This window comes from Lycium ferocissimum, chromosome 6 (assembly GCF_029784015.1).
Source record: "Lycium ferocissimum isolate CSIRO_LF1 chromosome 6, AGI_CSIRO_Lferr_CH_V1, whole genome shotgun sequence".
NCBI lineage: Eukaryota > Viridiplantae > Streptophyta > Magnoliopsida > Solanales > Solanaceae > Lycium > Lycium ferocissimum.
In genome coordinates this window covers 56,224,126-56,241,607 of record NC_081347.1, presented here as the reverse complement: position 1 = coordinate 56,241,607, position 17,482 = coordinate 56,224,126, and the positions used below count along the sequence as shown (strand labels likewise).

Sequence of the window (17,482 nt, the reverse complement as noted above, 5' to 3'; positions counted from 1 at the left end):
CCATTCTATCTTACTTTTCGTATTTTAGTTTCGAGTTGCGTCCCGATGTCTTTAGACATGATCTTTATTATCTTAGAAGCTCCATAGACAGTTGTCAGATTGTGGGTAGTTGTCGAGTTGTTTAACTCTTGGGCATGTGATACGTTTTGATTAAGTTTTATAATATTAAAGACTTCCGCTGATTTTATTCTTACATCATGACTTGTAACAATTTATTTTATAAACTGTTGGAGGTGATTATTGAACCTGGCGGGTTTAAGTGTTATTGTGCATCTTCTAGGTTCTTCCGGTGTTGTTCAGAACGTCGGATTCCGGTCACGTCTAGGGTGAATTTTGGGGCGTGACAATTGCTTCAGTACATTATTTAAGGTTATTTATGTATACCATTTATTGCTTTCATGTATTGTATTTTTACGACTCGCTCTATGGGGTATGATTGCGGGGCGGGTCGATAATCTTGTTAGGCTTTATGCTCACCCTTGTTGTTGTTTTTATTTGTCCAAACCCTAGCTCTAGTACCGCAATGGTTCCTCTCTGATCTCGTTCGAGACACTTACTATTTTTCATTTGAAGTGTGCCAACCACATTCTAATCGTCGTGACACCTTTACTCTAAACTTCTTCTCTCTTTTAGTTGTATCGGGTTGCGTCCCTCGACTCTTGTATTCGAATTTATATTACATGTTCCTTGACTAGTTTGTGGGAGGTGGTTTTCGATACTCGAGCGTTTTTGGGCTTTTGAGATACTTTCTTATTAGTATTGATGTTTATGAATATTCCTTATATATTGGATGAATTGTTGTTTGGTTGATTACAAGGATTAGGAAACTCTAACAAAATTTTTGTTAATACATATGATAAGATTAATACTCCCTCCGGATAAAAAAAAAAGAGTCCACTTAGCCTTTTTTTTTTGGATAAAAAAAAGAGTCCACTTAGCAAATCAAGAAAGAATTAAACTTGTTTTTTCATATTTGCCCCTATTAAGTGTTATATGATCAAATCCCAATGCCTATTTAATTAGGGGTAATTTAGTCAAATTACTTATTTTTGTCTAGGAGTTAGTATTTTCTTAAGGGATGTGTAAATGGCTAAGTGGACTCTTTTTTTGATCCGGATGGAGTATTAGTTCAGTTGGCGTGGGTAATTAATTATTTTCAAGTAGAAATCACGGCCTAATCGTCACACACATGAAATACATGCAATGTCCAGCTTTTAAAAATTGGCCGAATAACACATTATACATGCCCAACTGAACTAATGACAGTTGACATCTGCGGTTGACGTTCAACTCCATATTACACATTTATTCCACGTAAAATAATAATATAAAGATAAAGAAATTAATTCATTTTTATGTGCACTCATTTTCATTGGAAAAAAAAAAGTTTCTTTTTGCGTTGTTTTTAGTTCCTAACTTCCTAGTTTGTTGGTACAACGTAAGGGCTCAAGTTGGGATCATTTTTTTTTTCTTTTCTTTTGGACTGCTAATTAGTTGGAGTAGTATAGTAAATTAAGGGGAAAAAAGAACAGAAAATTGAAAAGAACAAAAAGACAAAAAGGAGCATTTTACACCATCAAAAGATGCGGTGCAGCGGATCGAGGCACGAAACAGCTTCCTTTTCTTAAATAAAAATGTTTGGTTAACCCCCGAATACTGAAAAAATTAGCATTATAAGCCGCTTTTAGAATAGACTTATACTACGTGAAGCGGAGTGAATTAGTGTCCGATGCGTGTACGGAACACAGGATAGAAAAAGAAAAGACCTCTTCACACTAGTTGCTCACCTTTTAGGTCGTGAACCATCAAATACATATGAATTAAATTAAAATAAATCACATGTCATGACAACAATTTAGTTAAAGCCACCCACAATAATTACACAATTGACAAAAGTTAACAAAAGAAAAAAGACTCATCCCCACAATCAAGAACCCAACACTAGTAACTACTACTATCCCAAATCTCACAGACCCAAATCACAATTTCTAACAATAACTCAATTTTTCCAAGAAAAAAAGGTAATCTTTCTTTTCTATTTAATATGTACCTTTATTTCCCCCCCTTATATTATTGTATAGATCTCTGTAACTGATTGATATAGTTAGATTTTAACTAGTTGGGATTGAGGGGTAGTTTTTTTGTACTGTATAAATCTGTGTTACTTGGTATAGCTATGTTTGTATTGCAAAGTTATTATTTTTATCATTTTGTGCAGATATTTTGATAAATAGTGGAAAACAAAATGAAATCAGTGAAGGGTCATCAAGAAGAGGAAGAAGAAGAGGAAGATGAGATTGGTATGAAGAAAGATGCCACACCTTCTAGTAGTAATACCAAAGGTATGTAACTTTTATTTTTTCTCATAATTTTTTTAGTTGAAAGATAGATTTTTTTTTATTTTTTTTAAGTATATAAGTTGAAACTGAATTTTGAGGTGCAAAATGCAAAATCCTGAATTTGTTTTTGTTTTTTTTTGTAGTGGAAATATAGAATTTATTTGTTAAGGATATAAGTTGAGCTGAATTTTGAGGTGTAAAATGCAGTATCCTGAATTTTGTTTTTGTTATTGTGGAAGAAACAGATGGGAAGAATAATGATAAGGCTAGTGCAATAAGGTCTAAGCATTCAGTGACTGAGCAGCGTCGGAGGAGCAAGATCAATGAGAGGTTTGTCCGTAAATTATGTTTTTCATTTTTCGGTTAATTGAAGTTTTGGCTTTTCCTACTTGTACACTAGAGGTGAGTTTGTGAGATATTTAGGTCTTCATTTAGAGAGAAATTGTAGTTTGTTGAGTGAAGTTACTATATAAGATGAACGTGATCATGGGCGGAGCTAGGATACCAGAAGGGGGTTCATCGAAAAATTGGTCAAAATTATTTTTATGTATATATAGTAGGTGTCGAGTCCTCTTTTCGAATGTTTATTCTTTATATTTTGAATCCCCTTAGTGAAAATTCTGGTTCCGCTACTGGCCGTGATACATGGAAAAAACAACAGTGTAAATGTGAAGTGATTATGTAACAGATCTTGCAACCAGCTGGACATTGACAGGTCTAGTGAGATAAGCACAAGCTGATTTCAGCAATACATTGCTTAAAGTTTATTTCGTGGAATTTTGATTTGGGATGAAATGGGTGTGAACGCAGTAGAATGATTATAGAAGATTGTGGGATTGAGGTGTAGATTGATTGATTAGGTCAATTATTTTCAGCCAAGAGGAGTTGCTGGTTGAGTTTGAAAAAGAAATTATACTTAAATAAGTGTTTGGAGGCTTAAGAAAATTACTTCAGGCTCTAACTTCGAAGATTAATAAGCAGTCTAGTATTTTAGTTACTCAGAGATAAAATAACAAAAAAATATAAGCTTTTTGGTTCTTGATAAATTGGGAAGTTAGACAGTGTGGCCATTTTCCCATTGAGCTTCTGATGATAAATGTGATTTGGCTTTTGCGGGTGGATGGCCAACAGGAAAGTTGTGCCGAATTAAGATAGCTGACTATGCCTTGATCAATTTAGAAATGAGTAAAATTGTTTTGTTATGGTGGAAGGGGGCAACCAAAGGAAATAAACGGGTATTTATTGGAGGAAGGATTGCACATATTATCCTTTCTAGCTGTCACCATAATGCTTTCATCATCTTCATGAGTTGATTCACTTTTATGTCTGAATATTTGCATAGTTCAAAATATACTTGTTTCTAAAGGCTAGTTTGTCGATGTTTTATACGAAGTTCTAAAGTTTCTCTCATCTCCAAATGAATGCTTATTCTTCAAATGCTGTTCCACACTCCTAACTCACTAAAGTGATTCAGTTCTGGAGAGCGCTGCTCTCCTTTGTTTCAACTGACAGTAAATTTGCAACCCTCCCAATTTTGTGGATACCCATATCTGTTGTGTGGATTAAAGCTTCTATGATGTCTCTCTTTCTTTATTTTTGATAACCGTGGTGTCCGGGCAAGCTTCCACGCACCTCGACTAATTCCACGGAGTACCTACTGCCTCCCACTAGCAAAATGTCCTTTGGATGTTATGGTTCTAAACACGCTATGTTGAATGTTGGAATTAGAGATTACCAAATATAAAGCATTCTTTTAGAAATAGACTAAAAAGGAAAGTAAGACACTTAAATTGAAGCGGAGGGACTATATACTTTTCGGAAAATATTTTCCACTCATCAACCAATCAACGAAAAACATAATATTTTTCATGAAGGATATTTCCCGTGGAAATGGTTTCTATCATACCAAACACATTCATAATCTTTCCTAATCATAGGCATTTTGTTGGTTTACTTTTCATCTTTTTTGTTATTAGTTACTTATCATCTTTTAATTCCTTTCTTTAAAGGATAAACATGTTGAGGTCTTAAGAGTGCCAAATAATTTACTAAACTAAAGTCGTTTAAAACGAAAGTGATGACATATAACAGTAAGATACTTTTGGGGTTTAGTTGATATGTAAAGTAGCTGGATTGAATTTCAACGACATGTTAAAGTTTTTGGGTGTCTATCTACGAATTGTATAGGGTGCATCAAATAAGATGTTAGACTCGATCTATAGAAATGACATATGAAATCTGAGTAAAGCTTCAGGCTAATCCGTGTTTTAGTGTGTTTGAGTGTGTGTGTGTGTGTGAGAGAGAGAGAGAGAGAGAGAATGCGTGTCTTGCTCAGATCAACAATTAGAGCTGAGGTTATAGTTAAAGCCGCTAGTAAAAAACTGAAAGAATGGGCTAAACTAAATGAAATACGTATGTTCTTTTTATACATATGTTAAGAAGCAATTACCTAAGTTTCTTTTTATACATATGTTAAGAAGCAATTACCTAAGTTTCAACTTTTCCCAAATAGGAGGATAGGCAAAAATATCTAGTCACACTATCAAACTATCCTACAATTTTCCCTATTGAAATAGCATATTTGGGTCTTAAATAAGTTCTGTACAATGTCTGAAAGGAGCTGACAAAATCTTTAGGGATAGATCATACTGTCAAAGTAGAAGTATAAAAGAACCTAGTTTAAAGAAGAAAACATGTGCTTTAGGCTTCAATGGTATTTATGGTACTTGTGGGAAAGTTCTAAGGTTTTAGTGATGAAGCTAGATGGTTTGAGAGCTACATTGTGGTACTAATGACTGTAAAAAGCATCTGAAGAAGGTACAGAAAATTCTGGTAACTGATAAGCTCCATTAATTATATAGAAAATACTTACAGAATATTAATTTTCTTATTCCTCCAGGAATAATAACAACGGTGCCAACAATTACTTGCTGATATCAAGTTACTAACTCTATTCTTGAAGAAGTAAATTTCTTAAATAACCGGTCAAGGCACTCATGAAAATGGAGTATCTTTTGAATTTGAAGAAAAAACTCTTAAAGCATGCCTTATAATTAGTCCATTGAAGTCTTCAAATTAAACACTTTTCTTGGTCGGGTGCTTTGGGTTGTGGGGGGGGGGGGTGTTTGGTTGGGCATGGGATTTGTTTTCTTACTCAATGTGAATTATAAGTGACACGTTTACTGGATATATATTGATCTAAGGAATTTGAAGATTATGCGGTCAAATCTATCTAATATGCTTGAGTAAATTTTGCATTTTTCTAAAGCTGATTGGTAATCTAGATTTCAGATATTGAGAGATCTGATACCCAATCCCGATCAAAAGCGAGACACTGCATCATTTTTGTTGGAGGTACATTCTATTAGTCAAAAACTGGTTTTTCCTTTTGCTTTATTTGTTCATTTCTTGGAAGTTTTGATCTCTTGGTGATAGTTGATGTTTGTGTGCAGGTAATTCAGTACGTACAGTATTTACAGGAGAAGGTACAGAAGTATGAAGGATCATATCAGCCTTGGAGCTCAGAGCCTACAAAGCTTATGCCATGGGTAAATTACGCTACCTAGTTTTACGCCGTATGAATTTTCTAATTAAAGGTTTTTGGTTGTGAACTTTGAGTTGCATTTTCTATCTATCAGCTGTAAGAAGATTGATTCTTCTTACTGAGAACACTCATGCGTCAGGTTATTATGAGCCCGTTTGGATTACCTTATAAATAGATGATAAGCTTACAGTGCTGGAAAGTATTTTTAAGTGCCGAAACTAATTTTATAAATAAGCAGGTACGTGTTTGGATAGGAGTGCTGAACTGTTAATAAGATGTGTTTGGTATAAAATGCTGATATGTTGTTCTTTAGTTAAAATACCCATAATTTTTTTGAAAGAAATTATAAATTTAAAAGTTTCCGTGTAAAGAAAAGGAGGAACAAGAACTTACCTTTACCTCAAAAAAAAAAAAAAAAAAAAAAAAAAAAAAAAAGAGAAAAAAAAAAAAAGGAGGAACAACGGATACAGAGTGAAAAGGAAGGAAGTTAGGAGTTTTGTTTTGGGAATGATATTTTGGAAATAGAAAAAGTGTTATGGATAAAATAGTAGAATGCTTGGTCAAACTAAAAATGCTTGTAAGCTGAAAAGCCATAAGTTGGGGATGACTAGCTTATGACTTTTGGCTTCAAAGCACTTGCTTTTAAGCACTTTGGTATTTACCAAACGCGTAAATAAGCTAAGCTTGTAAGCCAGTTTGACCAGCTTATAAGCTTAGCTAAACACCCTCTATATGGTAAGATGCAGTTTCGTTGATAATCGATTTACAAAATGGAGACTAATGTGGAAAGTCCTACTTATATTGCTAGCTAATCTAATATACTAAACACCATAAACTTACTGAATAATGCACAGTGACTGATGTTGCCGTACTAATAAAAGACACATCTTACCTTACTCTTTTTCATTGGAATGCCGCATTTTTTGCACCGACACTGCACATCATTCTTGAGTGGGGCCAAAATGGGGAAAGAAAAGCAGATGGTAAGAAACACTGAAATCTGTGATCTCTTGTCACCAGTGTCCATATCAATTAACATTTCTTCCTAATACACACACACACGCTCTCTCTCTCTCTCTCTCTCTCTCTCACACACACACACACACACACACACACACACACACATATATGTGCATGCACAAAAACAAACGCACCACCCTCAGATGAACATTGATGTGCACGTATTTCACATTATACTGGTAGATCAGTCCATGTTGTGCTTTCATTTTGTGGTTCCATTGTTTTTGTGTATCTTTACACTGCTAATTGCTCCTGATTTTCTGGATTTACACTAGAGTAAATTGTTCATATGAACCTGATTATTGGCCTTTTTTCTAATAAAGTAAGTAAATTTAATGAAGTAAAAAGCAATAACTGAATACTCAAAAACTGTACAATGTTTTGGTGCTGCAGTTACATGTGCATAATGTCTTGCATCTCCAATGCTGTCAAAGTCATATACGTCATTCATTCTACAACAAAAATTAAGTGACTCTATACACCTATATTTCAAACAAAAATCTGCAGGTTTCTTTCCTTCAAAGCGCCTGTAGTTGTTTATCTATTTCTCCATAATCTTTCCTTCCAAAAACATCTGCCAATTTAACAACATCCCGCTGTAATCTGTCACCCTCCTTTGCTTTCCACCATAATTTGTCTGGTTCTTGGGCTAACTCCTTGATGCTTTTTGTTTCTCCAAATATTTGAGCCACCCTTTGCCTTCAAGTCTTGAAAATTTCTTATAGACCATATATTCCGTCAATTGCTGGTCCTCCTTTTGGCAGCTGTACCTCAGTATTTACAGCAGTGCAATACAAATCAAGGGATTTAACTCCATGAATTGTGTTCCTTCCCAACCGTATCTCTTTCCATAGTCTAGTTTTGGCTTAATTGTTTATTGTTATTGTGTCTTTACTCCTGTAAGATTTTAAGAGGTCCCCTATTGTTCCATTTTCTTCCCTTCTCTGAAGTGTTCAAGTCCACAGGTACAGTTTTGGCAATGATTTTTCTGATAAATGTGATTTGGGCAATGAAAAGTCCATAGGTGCAACTTAGGCTATGTTATTAACTCCTAAACTTGTGTCTCATATTGTTCCAAGTAGTACCAGTTGTATGACTAAACATGTTCATGAGGACGCTGTTTTTGTTCGTAAGATAAAAGTTCTTTTTTGAATGGTCCAGAGAAATAGTCATTGGCGCATGCAAAGTTTACCAGCACAACCACATGTCTTGAAGAATGGTACTGGCCCAGAATCAACATACCTGGGAAGCTTTGATGAGAATCCCGCAACTGTTACTTCTACAATGCAACCGAATCAGCAGAATCCAATGGATCAACAGCAGGAACTAGGTAACAAGTCAATCACAACACCCGTTCCTATTCAGGCCGGTGTGCCAACGCCTGTGCCAAATAATGGTGCCTTCTCTGAGACTCAACCTAGACCAGTGTCTGATCAATATCCCAATACAATTGATGCTCTGAATCATCCGGAGGATCTGGCAATAGATGGAGGCACAATCAACATTTCAAGTCCATACTCGCAGGGGTGAGTAATTATATTACTTTTAAAGTTGGGACTTTAAATGTGGTCTATCCATATCTTATTTCCTCATTTTTGATTATCTTCTATTATTGGCAATCTCTGTTTCTTGTTTCTTTTATGTGGTACATGCTCTGGATGGTGTTCATTTGTAGCATCCCCTTTAGATGAAAAAGCATGTCAATATCTTCAGTTTCTTGTGGATATCTTTTCATTGTATTAATCTTGTCCAGCTCTGATCACTCGTCTGCGATTTTTACGAACTTGTTTTGCTAGTGCGCAAACCACTAGGCTGAAAGTACCCCGGGGGAAGAGGGGCGGTGGGGGGTTGAGGGGTTGAACTGTAGCCTTCTGAAAATTGAAGAAAGAAGAGAGATGCAATGGCCTTTGGATTTTGAGTGGACACATGGCATAAATCAAAGAGGCTATTGAAGATTACTGGAGGGTTATTTACTGGAGCTGATCCAGACCCCTTCTTTTGGACTTGACTGATCTTGTAGGATTGAGTCTTTCCTTATATGGACTTTTCTATCAGCATTCTGGAGGTTCTCCTGTTTCTTTTTTGTAGTTCTTCAATTCTTCCTGACATCTCCTTCCTTATGGAGATAGCCGCCTTCCTTGTATGCTTGTTTCCTTTCGGTTTGTTTCTTAATGGAGTCTTTGTGCCTCATCTTATTCCTTTAGTTCTCGTGAGTTCTTGGCACATAAATAATATAGTCAGTAGTTAGATTACTTTGTCATTGTCAAAATTTAGACTTACATAAGCAAGTTACCCTATCCTGGGATGCAAATACTTGAGTGTTTGGGACCTTACTGGTTACATCATAGTGTTCCTTTTCAGCTCTGAACAGATGCGTTTCAGGCTGCATCTTAACTTCAACCAATTCAATAAGTTGTTTTCTCTCTCCTTCCTTCCTTATGTTTCATATGCTCAATGGCATTTCAAATTATGGCATATTTTGAGTTTAGCATATCGCCTAAAGTACGGTGGATACTTGAGAAATGAACCTAGTAAAGCTGCAGTGGAGAATCATTGAGCACCAAGTGTGTGTATAAATTTATATATGTATATACTATATATTTTATAGAGAAAAGACATCATTTAACCCTTGAACTTGGCACGAAAACTCAGTTTAGCAACTAAACTTAACTTGTATTTATTTACCCCCCTTAACAACTTTCATCCCAATTATTTACCACCCTAAGAAAATAATACCACTCTCACAATGGGAGGTGCATTACACTCGCGCCACGTCATTGCCACATCATTGCCACGTCGTTGCCATGTCAAAAATGACTAACCCTTCATTTTTTGTTTTTCTTTTATTATTTTTTCTCTTTCTTCTTCTTTCCTCCTTCTCTCTTTCTTCTTCTTTCTCCTCAACACCACCCCCCCGCCCCGCTGCCGCCACACCTCCGCCACCGCTGCCCTGCCGCCGCCGCCAAGCAAAATAATCAATACTAAAAAATTACCAACCCTTCATTTTTTATTTTTCTCTTCCTTCTTCTTTCTCCTCATCCTACCATAAACACCCATAAGAATAACACCCACAAGAACAACACCCACCATCACCCCACCAAATTTCATCCCATTTTTTTTCAAATTCGTCCAAATTGATTATTTTGGTTGTTATTGTTGGCTATTATTATTATTATTATTATTATTATTATTATTATTATTATTATCATTTTTTGGTTTCTTGATTTTGATTTTTGTTTTCCATTTCTTCCATAATCATTATTCCATAACCACCACCATCTTCTTCTTCACAACCCCTCACCCCGCAGCCACAGCCCCGCCCCCACAGCCCCTCCCCCACCATCTTCACAACCCCCACCCCGCAGCCACAGCCCCGCCCCTCCCCCACCACGCCACAGCCCCTCCCCCCCACCCCGCAGCCACAGCCCCGCCCCTCCCCCACCACGCCACAGCCCCTCCCCCACCATTTCGTCATCTTCACAACCCCCACCCCACTCCACAGCCCCGCCCCCACCACCAATTCCTCTTTCTCTCTATATTCTCATCATTCTTTTCTTACCATTTTTTGGTTTCTTGATTTTGATTTTTGTTTTCTTTCAAAAATAAAATTATGAAATAATGATTATGGATGATTTTGAGAAGGAATGGGATGAAATTTGGTGGGGTGATGGTGGTGGTGGTGGGTGTGAGTGTGGAGTTAAAGATGTGGGTGTTGTTGTTATGGGTGGTTATGGTAGGATGAGGAGAAAGAAGAAGAAAGAGAAAAATAAAAAAGGAAGGGTGAAGAAGATGGTGGTGGGGGCGGGGTTGTGGGGTGGGGTGGGGTGGGGTGGAGAGAAAAAATAATTAATTATTTTTTAATTATATATTATTTTTAGTTTATTTTAAATTATATAATAATATATATCTATATATATCAGCGGGCCCACCTTTTCACTCTCTTAATTTTTTTTTTACTTTTTTTTTTTGCCACGTCAGCTCTCAGGGTGGTAAATAATTGGGATGAAAGTTGTTAAGGGGGGTAAATAAATACAAGTTAAGTTTAGTTGCTAAACTGAGTTTTCGTGCCAAGTTCAAGGGTTAAATGATGTCTTTTCTCTATTTTATATGAAAGTTCTCGACTATTCCACTGGATACCTGTTGCCTCCCACCATCATATACCCACCAAGTACCTTTACTATTCCTTTACTTTGCATTTCAATTTTCATATGCATGTGGAGCAGCTATAGTCAGTTAACTATTATCAATGTTTCATCTAGAGTTGTTACGAGACTTGTCATATCTCTAGATTAGCTTGTCTTGATGTCAATATGATATTTCTACTGATCACTGGTCATTGATTTGGTCTAATCAGGTTACTAAATTCGTTGACACAAGCGCTGCAGAGTGCCGGTCTTGATCTTTCAGAGGCTACTATCTCAGTGCAGATTAATTTTGGGAAGCGGGCAAACCAAGGAATAACCTCAGGGACATCCGTCGTGAAGGTATGAATCTTTTCCAACTTGTTTCAAACAAGCAGTCAAATTATGTTCGAGACAATGCACAACATATAAACACGAGAATGTTTAGTCTTCCCGTTGTAAACTTACCAATTCATTTGCATTTTAACTCTAGGATAATGAGAATCCTCCACCCGCTGGTAATCAACATATGGATCATTTCCGGGAAGCAAGCAATGATGAAGAATTGGAGCAAGCTCAAAAGAGGATGAAGATATAGATATACCAATAGCATGGCATACCGATCCAATTAACTTAGTTTTGTGTTACCTTATGCAATAGAACGTTTATATGTATATCCCATTCGTTTCTATCATCCCCGAGTTATGTTCATAGAAATGCATCTTTTTTATTACTCCGTTTTTTCCCCCCTTCAATTTAATGTTTTTTTTTTTTTTTTCAATTTGTTTTCTTTTTCTTTCGCGTGTGATATCGTCTTGCTTGTGTCTACTTTAACACCGCGATATTTTGATTTGTTAGTGGTTAATAATTAATATCTGGAAGCGCATGCTTTTACATATACTATATAGCTCTTTCAATTGGACTTCGCCATGCATACCAATAAGGCTAGCTGTACGCACAGAGTATAAGATTAGACTAAAAGTTGCTCCTAATAATAGATGATACATGAACATGCATAATCACAGTATATCAATGGGAAGTTTGCTTAGTTAGTTAAAGGTACTTCAAAGATTATCTTTTTAGGGTAAAAGTTGTACGCAAACTAGACACTAATGTTGATAAGTTCTTTTGAAAAAAATTAACTGATTTGTCCTTTACTTTGCAGGGATGGAGCTTGATTTATCTTGACTGTATACATTCCATGCATTACAACAGTTGATTTCCACAACATTATATAAAGACAACGTAATTTCACGGCATTGATATATAAGGGCATATGCTGGCATGGCATCAATTGTAACAGCAAAATACGCAAATTACTAAGGGAGACGGAATAGAGTATAGATAAAAATGAAAAGTGAAGTGATGAATCTGATGATTTCCATGGTATTATACAGTAGCTGAACATGAAACTTAACATGAAAGTCTCATTCCATACGAGAGTAAACCTCGAAATTTATTTATAACAGTTCTAAAGGAATATAAGCAACAAAGTCTTACTTGGAGATGAAAGAGAGAGGAATACATGAAGAAGAAAACTCGTTCCAAAATAAAGTACCACAAAAGCCATATTTTTTAGTTTTGCCTTTTTAAGAATTTTCACAACAGTTGGGATAGATTGCTTAGGCGAAAGGAGTAAGTACCTTTAATGTGTTGTATATAGAATTTTAAAAAGTTTGGTGAATTGATCATTATTTGTAGGCCAATGCGCTGAGTTAGCTATCTGACTGATTAGGTATTGACAGTTGGAGTAAGCACCTTTATGATGTAGTTATATAACTATAAATCAAATAATCTAAAAAAGAATAGTATATGTCAGCCATGCTTTACTCAAAATGTTGATTATTTTATTGATATAGACTAGTTTGATTTTCAATGAGTTAGTGTAAATGAACAATTATCATTGTACTTCCACACAAATTAATTTAATTGAAATTGCACACATCTTGGGAGTGATGCCGAAAAGGACGGGGAAAGAAAAAGCGGGAAAAAAAAGCACAGAAAGTTGGAGAAATTAGGAGAGGAGGATGAAATCAACAACATTATTGATGATGGAAAACAGTTGGTATGGTGTGTTGAAAAATTGCAAGAGTTAAAATAGAAGCTGGAGACGATTAATGAAAAAGCGATGGTTAATTGTTGAAAGTAGCACAAAAATCCACCAACCAGTCTATGAGAAGCGAAACGATATTATTAAAGATATTCCTGACTTCTAGTTGATAGTTTTTATGAGGCATCTTATTCTTGCCGAGATTGCAAGTCTTGAAGGGGGCCATAAGATTTTCAAGTTTTTAAGCTCAATTCAAGTGGAGGACTCTGAAGATGTAAAATTGGGTTATACTATCACCTTTAACTTTAAACCAATTTGGTTTAAAGTTAAAGGTGATAGTATAACCCAATTTTACATCTTCAGAGTCCTCCACTTGAATTGAGCTTAAAAACTTGAAAATCTTATGGCCCCCTTCAAGACTTGCAATCTCACCAAGAATAGGATCCCTCATAAAAACTGCTAATTAGAAGTCAGGAAGACCGTTAATAATACCATTTCGCTTCTCATATACTGACAGGCAGATCCCATTATACTTTTGTACTGCTTTCAACAATTCGCCACTCGCTTATTCATTAATCGTCTCAAGCTCCGCTTGTAGTTTTTTAACACACTGAACCGACTGTATTCCATCATCAATAATGTTATCAGTTAATTTCTCCAACTTACTCTGCTTCTTCTTCCCTTATCTTTCCCCATTTTTTTCGGCAATTCATAACTTACACGATGTGTCTTTTGCGAAGTGATTACAATTTCAATTAAAAAATTGTGTTTACTTTTTTCATTTATACTAACTCATTGAAAATAAACTTATTCATGTTACTAAGATATTTAACATTTTAAGTACGGAATGATTGGCCTGTACTATTCCCTCTTTTTGATTATTTGATTTGTAGTTATATGTACTACGCCCTAAAGATCTTTACACACCTAATCAATCAGAATAGCTAACTCAGCCAATTGGCCCACAAATAATGATCAATTCGTCCAAAGTTTTTAAAATTATAAAAAGAAATGTTTAATTTTTTTTTTTTTTTGGTCCAAAAAAGAAATGTTTAGATACGTCTGTGATGTATGGCATAAAATTCAGGAAAATGCTTAACAACACAACATACGACATAACCACACACAAATTAACAAATAACTGCAAACCCCTTTTAGATAAGAAGCATAATTTGAGGCTAAACAAACCAAATAGTTGAGAATTCATAAAAATTGAAACTTGAATAAACATCAGAAGCCCAAAGAAATCTTATTTTACATTATAAGTAAATTTCAAGGCTAAATAAAAGAGTATAAATTTAACAAAAAAAATGAAACTTCAAGAAACATGCTTGAAGTAATTAAACAAAATCCAAAAACTCTTTTCAGAATTATAGCAAATTTCAATATAACAGAAAATTTAACTTAAAATATAACTTGAAGAAAAAAAAAACACACAAAAGAAAAGTATGCATCTTTATAAAATTCCACTCATTCTTTTCAATCAATTCTCTCTCTCTCTCTCTCTCACACACACACACACACACATTAGACTAGTATGAACATGTGTGTTGCACGTGTATCTCGTATAACTAATACAATTGGTACAAATCATACTAAAATTGTAGTATGATGAGTAACAAGAAAATTGTAGAGTAAAAGTACAAAATGAAATTACCGGATAGTCAACCTATTCGAATGACTTGATTGTTTAATGATGAACGACCTGAACAAGCAAAATTGAACAACTAAATTTACATCTGAAATATGTAAAGAAGTCTTGCTAAAAAGTAATATGTATAAATACGCGATTAAGAATTAAAAAATAAACCTCAAAAAAACGTGGTGCATGTTACGGGTCTCTCTCGGCATAGGTTAGCTTAACGTACGCCTTCCATGGGAAAGAGAGCTCGTATCCCCTCACTGAAGGCGATAATGGCAATGGGAAGTTCAGCGATAGGTGGTGCAGCACAGAGGAAAAAAGTACAGACAGCAGAAGGGTCTTCGACATCTTCGCGATAAGTAATGTAGCAGTAAAGTAGGGTAAAAAAAAGGTGAATAAGAAGGCGATAAAGGAAACGAAAGGTGTTAAGCCAGTACAGGTGGTTGAAGAAGTGACCTCAGGTGAGAAAGGGAAACAAATTGAGCAATTGATTGAAACACAAACACCAGTGGTGAGTACGTCGGCGGGAACAAAGGAAACGGTTCTTGCATTTGCTCTTCGAACTGATGCAAGCATATTGCAGGAGGAATGGTCGGAATTGCAAAGCTCAAATGCTAGGGTTTTATGGGCGGATGAAGTAGAGAACTCTCCAGAATGTCAAGGAAACTGTCAATTTGGGATAATTTTGACATCACTAAAGTCTCCAATGCAGGGTTTAAGCTTGATTATGTTGCTCCAGATATGCACGATAAGGTTCCGGTGTGTGAAATTGAAGAGAAAGATATTGAAACGGAAATTGAGTTTTGGAAACATTCAATTGTATGCTATGTACTTGGGGCTCACCCCCTTTTTTGCAGTGATGAATGGATATATTCACAGATTGTGGTCGAACAGTGGGATAAGCAAGGTAGCAATGTTAAAAAATGGCATTATGTTAGTGAAATTTGACTCTACAAAGAATGTTAAAAAATGGCATTATGTTAGTGAAATTTGACTCTGCAGAAGGGAAAGATGCAGCAATACAAGGGGGAATTTATCATTGTCATAATAAACCCTTCATTGTGAAAGAACGGTCACCATTGATCGAATTCATAAGAGATGAGCTCTATCCAGTGCCTATTTGGGTGAAACTTCCTGAACTTGACTTTAAGTAATGGAGCCCAAAGAGGTTTAAGTAAGATTGGAAGCCTTATTGGGAAACCTCTAATGGTAGATAGACATACAGAGAAGAAACAGGGGCTGAGCTTTACTCGATTGCTGATAGAAGTTGACATAAATTCAAACCTGCCTGAGAAGGTGATGTTTAAAAATGAGAGGGGTAATTTAGTAGAGCAGAGGGTGCAGTATGATTGGAGACCAACCTTGTGTCAGTTTTAGAAGAAGTATGGGCACTCTGAAAATGAGTACGGGAAAAAGCAGCCTTAACCAAATACTTAGGTACAACCAATAGGAGGGATAGAGTAGGATATTGAGAAAGGGAAAGTTAAGGAAGTTGAGGCACCAATACAAAATGTGCCAAATCCTGGGACTAAGGAAGGACACTGGTAAGGGTAGAGATGCTAGCAAGCAACCAAGTGGGCAACAAGTGGTGCAACAGAAGCAAGTTGCTAAGAAAATACAACAAGGTAGCAGTGTAGGTACAGTTGTTGCTTGGGTCAAGCCCAATCAGCCCAAATAAGCAAGTACAAAAGCAAAAATAGCAAGTCTAACAGGGGAAGGGAGCTAACACCTTTTAGGTCCTGAGTACAGGTAATGGACATGGTCAGGGTCAAAGTAGTTAGTCTAGGAGTTTAAGGATCAAGCATAACCCACCTGATGTAAATGGATAGAATTCTATGTTGGAACACTAGGGGCCTCAATGGTCCTAATAAGCAAAAAGAAGTTAAAATCCTTTGCAATAAAGAAAAGGTAGGATTATTTGGTTTAGTGGAGACAAAAATAAAGGTGGAAAAAAATAAAGGAAGTAGCAAATAAATGTTTGGGGGTTGGGAGTATATCACAAACCTGCAATATCATTATAATGGAAGAATATGGTTAACTTGGAGACCAGATTATTTTCAGGTGGTGGAGATGAGCGGAAATGCTCAAGCTGTGACCTGTCATGTAACAAATAGAGGAGGACAGATTCCTTTCTCACTGACAGTGGTATATGCTCATAATACTAAGGAGGAAAGGAGAGAGTTATGGACTTATTTAGAGGCAGTAAGTCTGGGATGTACTGATCCTTGGCTCATTATGGGGGACTTTAGCTCCATTTTGAACATGGATAACAGACTAGAGGGAAATCCTATTGCAGCAATAGAAGTGGTGGACTTTCAAGCTTGTGTCACAAATTGTGGACTGACTGAAATGCCACCTCAAGGGTGTAGATACACATGGAATGACAAACATGGTAATGATAGAATTTTTTCCAAGATAGACTAGGTGTTTGTAAACAATGAATGGTTGGATAGGATGCCTGATTATAATGCTACTTTCCTTAATGAGGGTATAAGTGATCATTGCCCTATAAGGATAGAACAAGTTTATACAAGGAGGTGGGGATCTAGACTATTTGAGTACTGCAATGTGTTGTCTAATCATCCAAATTTTCTGAAGGGAGTAGAGGAAGTGTTGAAGCAGTCACTTAGAGGGTGTATCATGTTTCAAGTGGTCAGGAAACTAAAGTTGCTAAAGAAAAGTCTTAAGGAGCTAAATAAGCAGTACTTTAGGAATATTGTAACTGAAGCAGATGAGGACAGGAAGAAGTTGGATACAATCCAACAA

General features: G+C 36.0%; 1 protein-coding gene across 2 annotated transcripts; it reads left to right on the top strand.

Moving 5' to 3' along the window:
- Positions 1-1,856: 1,856 nt before the first annotated feature.
- On the top strand, positions 1,857-11,798 carry LOC132059856 (transcription factor BIM2-like). Of its 2 annotated transcripts, none has more exons than XM_059452680.1 (8): positions 1,857-2,021; positions 2,219-2,342; positions 2,579-2,669; positions 5,624-5,693; positions 5,792-5,887; positions 8,065-8,429; positions 11,258-11,387; positions 11,518-11,798. In XM_059452680.1, exons 2-8 carry the CDS (start codon positions 2,246-2,248, stop codon positions 11,620-11,622), a joined length of 954 nt encoding a protein of 317 aa, XP_059308663.1. In that variant the 5' UTR covers positions 1,857-2,021; positions 2,219-2,245; the 3' UTR covers positions 11,623-11,798. The 2 variants fall into 2 exon arrangements, with proteins under 2 accessions (XP_059308663.1, XP_059308664.1); XM_059452681.1 differs by having other exon boundaries at positions 1,859-2,021; positions 2,585-2,669.
- The last annotated feature ends 5,684 nt before the right edge of the window (positions 11,799-17,482 follow it).

Excerpts from the sequence above, each read along its gene's own strand:
- LOC132059856 (XM_059452680.1), top strand. The coding sequence starts at position 2,246 with ATGAAATCAGTGAAGGGTCATCAAGAAGAGGAAGAAGAAGAGGAAGAT. Across the intron at positions 2,343-2,578 it reads TTCTAGTAGTAATACCAAAG|AAACAGATGGGAAGAATAAT; the intron begins GTATGTAACTTT and ends TTATTGTGGAAG. Across the intron at positions 11,388-11,517 it reads CAGGGACATCCGTCGTGAAG|GATAATGAGAATCCTCCACC; the intron begins GTATGAATCTTT and ends TTTTAACTCTAG.